At 47.6% G+C, this 5,423-nt stretch overlaps 1 protein-coding gene across 1 annotated transcript; it reads right to left on the bottom strand.

The window, feature by feature from the left end:
* Positions 1 to 295: 295 nt before the first annotated feature.
* Positions 296 to 4,993, bottom strand: Rtl9 (retrotransposon Gag like 9). The gene is made up of 2 exons (XM_021152629.2): positions 1,007 to 4,993; positions 296 to 412 (listed from the first exon to the last, which is right to left on the bottom strand). Exons 1-2 carry the CDS (start codon positions 4,991 to 4,993, stop codon positions 296 to 298), a joined length of 4,104 nt encoding a protein of 1,367 aa, XP_021008288.1.
* Positions 4,994 to 5,423: the final 430 nt, after the last annotated feature.

The raw sequence follows: 5,423 nt of genomic DNA on the forward strand, positions 1-5,423 counted from the left end.
CTAGACTTCTCCCTGGACCAAGAACTGGAACTGGCCTTAATGACAATAATGGGAGTTCAGAACCTCATACACCAGACACTCATATAGTCCACACTGATTGTCAGGGCAGGTCACAGGCATGTAGGTGAAAGAAAATGTCAAGGCAACCAAAAGGGAGATAAAGTGGGATGTGCCTGGAGAGGAAGGCCGGAGGGTGAAGGCAACAAGTTTTACAATGTAGTTGAATGGAATGGGTCCAGGGACCAGTCCTCAAATTAGCAGCCAAGTCAGAAATCACATAAGATTCCAAGGAGTACTACTTGTTTGTAGGGGCCTTTGGAAGGCCTGCACTCTGTCGAAGGTGGTCATGAAGACTTTCCTGGGGGTCTCCATGTTCTTTCAAGTAGTAACAGCGTTTGGGAACATGCTGATGCTATAAGAAAAGGGGGAAAGGCATAAATAAGAATCACACTTCCTATGAGCAAAGACTTTGTATCTGATTAAGTTCAGTAATTGGCCAAGTCAAAGAACTGAGTAATTTATCAGACATGTAAAAAGTATGGCCAGGTGTTAAATTAATGAAGTCTCCTAGTGACTTGCATCTATAACACATGTGGCTATAAGTAGAAATCAGTCCATAAAAGAAGAAAAGAAGAACTCTCTCTCTCTCTCTCTCTCTCTCTCTCTCTCTCTCTCTCTCTCTCTCTCTCTCTCTCTCTCTCTCTCTCTCTCAACTGGATTTGCAATACACAGAGAGTTGCGATTGAGTGTATTGTTTCCTTATGGTCTGAAGCCCCTTCAGTAACCTGAGCCAGACATTGTTTCTGAAAATGGCTAATAGAAGCAAAATAACTTCATATCCATACTTACTGGTAGAATTCTACATTGGACTCTTATGGTCTAGGAACTCAGTACCTCCTTCTTGCCTCTTCCTTAGCTCTACTTGAAAATCTATGGGTGTTAATCTCTCATCATTACTTCCTCATTTTTCTACTCAGAAACCATGAGCATAGGTCCCCTTGATTACCTCCTCAGTCTGCTGCTGAGAGCCCAGTTCATTCTCCATGGCCTCCTCATTGTTCCGCTTACAGGATGTTGGCACAACTTGGTTTGAGTTGCCTGAAGAATCCTTCTCTTCAGCCAGCTGGCACTCAGTATACAGAGACCTATCTATCAGCTCCTTTAGGCTGCCGGCCACCTTCAGGAAGATACGGCCCATTTTGGTGGTAACAGCTTCTGAGAGTCCTTCCAGAAACCTGGTCCGTAGAATGGCATCAGACCAAGACAAATGTCGGGCCAACAGCAGGAAGTCAGTGGCATACTGCCTTACTGACTTTTTGCCCTGCTTGGGATGGCAAAGAACAGCACTTAGGATGTCTATCTCAGATAGGGAGTCATATAAGCCCTGTGATCTTCTCAAGAAAGCTTTATTATCACTGGAGATGGGATTTCCTACCTCCATTTGCAAGATGGACCATCTCTCTGCTGCCCCCAGATGAAGAGACACCAGAAATGCCATTTTCTCAGAATCATCTAGAAACCCCTTCATTTGTTTCTCCTCATCAATCTCCTCTGCATCTTCCTCCACAGAGGATGAGCCCCGAGCCGCTTCTTGCTCTTCTAAGAGGTAACAGAGTGCTGGGGTCAACATACCAAAGGACGGCACTTCCTTTGGTGGGGGGGCCTTCATTTCAGGGGCTGTGCTGGTCATGTGTGGTGTGCTCTTTGATCCAGGGACTGTGAATCTGGTGTGAGAGGTAGATGCCTCTCCCGAATCTGTGGCTTTGACATTCAGAGTGGGTGTCATTCCAAAGGCCATTTGTGGTGTGGACATTATTCCAGGTGCCGGGGACCTCATTAGTGGTGAGGACATATCTCCAGAGGTCGGAGGTGCCATTTGTGGCACCGACATTCCTCCTGAAGCTGTAGCCTTCAATAGTGGCGTGGACATCATTCCTGAACCTGAGACTCTCATAAGTGGTGTAGACCCTGCTCCAGAGGCTGGGGCTCTCAGTGGGGGGTTAGCTATTCCCCCAGAAGCTGTATTTCTTGGCTGTGGTAAGGATGTAGCTCTAGAGCTCATGACTTTGGTTTGTAGAGTTGACATTGTCCCAGAAGGCGTGGTTTTCATTAGTGGCATAGACATCTCTCCAGAAGTCATGGGGGACATCAAAGGCATGGTTGTGGTTCCAGGGGCTGAAGCCCTCATCAGTGGCTTGGACATCTCTCCCGGGGTCATAGCTGCAAATTGTGCAGGGCCTAGAACTCTCTCTAACTCTGCAGTCACAGCTCCATCAGAGGGTCTCCTAAGTAGTGTAGACAAGGTGGAAGAGGCTGGTGATCTGACTGGTGATGGAGAGATCCCTGCAGTGGCTGGAGCTCGCACTGGGAGTGGACACATGTCTCCACAAGCTGTGGCCATTTGTGGTCTGGACTTTGCTCTAGAAGCTGGTGTTCTCGTCAGTGGTATGGACATCACTCCTGAATCTGTGGGTCTCAGGAGAGTTGCCGATTCTGATACAGGAACAGAAGTCTTCATAGGTGACATGGTCATCACTCCTGAGGCTGTGGTCGTCATATGTGGAGCAGATATTGTTCCATAAACTGGGGTTCTTGAAAGTGGAGCTATCTCTCCTGAAGCTGGAGGTCTCACTAGTAGCAGAGGCCGCTCTCCAGAGGATGGGGCTTTTGTGAGCAACATATTCATCTCTGATGAGTCCGAGGCTCTCAATATGGGTGTGGACATTGTTCCAGAGCCCTGGGATCTCATTTGCACCCCTCCCAAGGCGACAGGTCTCATGAGCGGTGTGGACACTCCTCCAGAGTCTTGAATGTTCATTGCCTGACTAGGCATCTTCTCAGAGGCTGTGGCTCTCATTAGTGGTGTGGATGTTGCTCCAGGACCTGAGAGTCTTGTTTGAGGCATGGACATGCCTCCAGAGGTGGTGGCTGTCATCTGTGATGTAGACTTTGTTCCAGAAGCTGTGGCTCTTGTTAGCAGTGTGGACATGCCCCCTGAGGCTGGATCTGTCATCTGTGGCATGGACAGACCTCCAGAAGCTGTGTCTCTCATTAGTGATGTAGGCGTTGCTCCAAAAGCTGCAGTTGTCATTTGCTGCATGAACATTCCAGAAGCTTTGGATGTCATTAGTGGCTTGGACACTGTTCCAGAGCCTGGAGCTCTCATCTGTGGCACGGATATCACTCCTGAGGCTGTGTCTCTCATTAACAGTGTAGATGCTGATCCAGAGGTTTTGGCTGTCATCAGTGGGATAGACATTGTTCCGGCGGCTGTGGCTCTCATTTGTGGTGTAGATGTCAGCCCTGAGGCTGTGGTTCTTATTTGGGTTGTAGACATTGGTCCAGAGACAGGAGCTCGGGTTTTCTGTGTGGACACTGACCCAGAGATTGGGACTGTTGATTGTGACACAGACATTATTTCAGAGGCTGTAGCTATAACTGGCTGTGTGGACATCATCCCAGAAACTGAACATCTAATTTGCTGTGCAGAAACGGCTCCATTTGATGTGGACTTCATAAAACCTATGGGCATTGTTCCAGGTGTTTGGGGCATTGTTAAATGTGTAGACATTGTACCAGAGGCTGTGCTTTGCATTTGTTCTGTGAATATTGCTCCAGGGCTTGTGACAGCCATCAGTGGAGTGGACATTGATCCAGAGACTGGAACTGTCTTTTGTGATGTAGACATATTTCCAGAGGCAGGGACTCTCATTAGCTGTATGGGTGTTGCCGCTGTATCAGAAGCTTTCACAGGTAGTGTGGACATCAATCCAGTGGCTGAAACTCTTATTGGTGGAGCAGACATGACCTCAGAGTTGATATTTTGTGTTGTATCTGGGGACATCACTCCAGAACTAGATGCTGAAATCAGTTGACTGGGCATCACTGTAGAGGTGAGGGCTGTCATTAATAGTGGGGACATTGCCTCAACATCTGGGACTGGCTTTGGTAATGTGGCTATTTCTCCAGCATCTGGGATTGACAGGAGTGGTGTAGGCATTGCTCCAGAGCCAGAAACTGGCATAGGCAGTGAAGACATGACTGCAGAGTCTGAGCCTGACATGAGCACAGTGGGTATCCCTTCAGAGTCTTGAGGATTTGTTGGCTGGGTTGGTGTTTCTCCAGAAGCTAGAGCTGACATTATCAGAGAAGATATCGCTTCAGAGTCTGTGCCTGACATTAGCAGTGATGATATCTCTCCAGAAGCTAGAGCAGTCATTAGCACTTTGGACATTGCTTCTGTGTCCTCATCTGTAATTTGCAGTGGGGACATTGCTTCTGAGCCGGGAGCTGTCATTGGTGGTGTGGATGTCACTCCAGGGTTCATATCTGGAATCAGGAGTGGGGATATCTCACCAGGATCTGATCCTAGCATTAACGATGCCTCAGAGGATGAAGTGCTCATTATAGGTGCAGACATCACTCCAGAGGACTGAATTGGCATTGCCAATGGTGATATCTCTGCAGAATCTGGGGCTGCCATTAGTGATGACATTGTCCCAAAATCAGGTATTGACATCATCCCTGGGGACATTAACCCATAGTCTGAAGTAGACAACAGTGGGGACAGTGTTCCCGAATCTGAGGCTGGCATTAGCAGTGGAGACAGTGTTCCAGAGTCTGAAACTGGCATTAGAAGTGGGGACAGTGTTCCCGAATCTGAGGCCGGCATTAGCAGTGGGGACAGTGTCCCAGAGTCTGAGGCTGACATCAGTGGTGGGGACAGTGTCCCAGAGTGTGGTGCTCCCATGAGAGATGTGGACAGACTGTCAAAGCCTGGCGATGTCATCAGCTGTGTAGATGTCCCTTCGGGATCTGAGGCTGAAGTCGAAACAACAGGCAACTGCAACTGTGAATGCAGGATTTGAACTTCTGCTCTGGTCTCTGTCACTGGTCTAGAGAAAGTTGCCCCTCTGTTTTGAGGGTCACCATTTTCTTCCTTCATCATATTGTTGAAGCGTAGTGAATGTAATGGTATTGACATATCTGCCATGGCTACAAGGCAGGGTTGCAGACTCTAATGTGTTGACATCAGAGGCACTGATGAAACCCACAAACCAATGAAATCTGTAAACAAGAGGAAAGATTAAAGGTCAAAAACCAATTTTAGAAATATATTCCAATGATTCATAGAGGCTGCTTTTATGAGTTGTCATATATATGGCTCTGAAGGCGGGTCTATCAGTTTGAAGAAAATATATAGCAACAAATATCCCCAAAGCTGAAGCAACTATCCCTCCAACCTCTGTCCTCTTTTAAACCACCCCATACCCAGTTATACAGCACAGCTTCCATATTTATAAATGCCCATAGTGGGCTCCAGAGCCAGAGAAGCCCTGTCTCAAATGAGTCAGCAGCACCACCTTCTGGCCAATTACAAGAAGTTCAGGTTCTTTGCCTAAGTTCTTCAAAGTCAAGTCAAC

The sequence above is a fragment of the Mus caroli genome, unplaced genomic scaffold (genome assembly GCF_978045245.1).
Source record: "Mus caroli unplaced genomic scaffold, Mus_caroli_1 scaffold_5, whole genome shotgun sequence".
In the NCBI taxonomy this organism is placed as follows: domain Eukaryota; kingdom Metazoa; phylum Chordata; class Mammalia; order Rodentia; family Muridae; genus Mus; species Mus caroli.

Coding starts and splice junctions, on each gene's coding strand:
- Rtl9 (XM_021152629.2), bottom strand. CDS start 4,993: ATGGCAGATATGTCAATACCATTACATTCACTACGCTTCAACAATATG. Junction 413..1,006: donor CTCAGCAGCAGACTGAGGAG/GTAATCAAGGGG, acceptor CTTTTCTTATAG/CATCAGCATGTTCCCAAACG.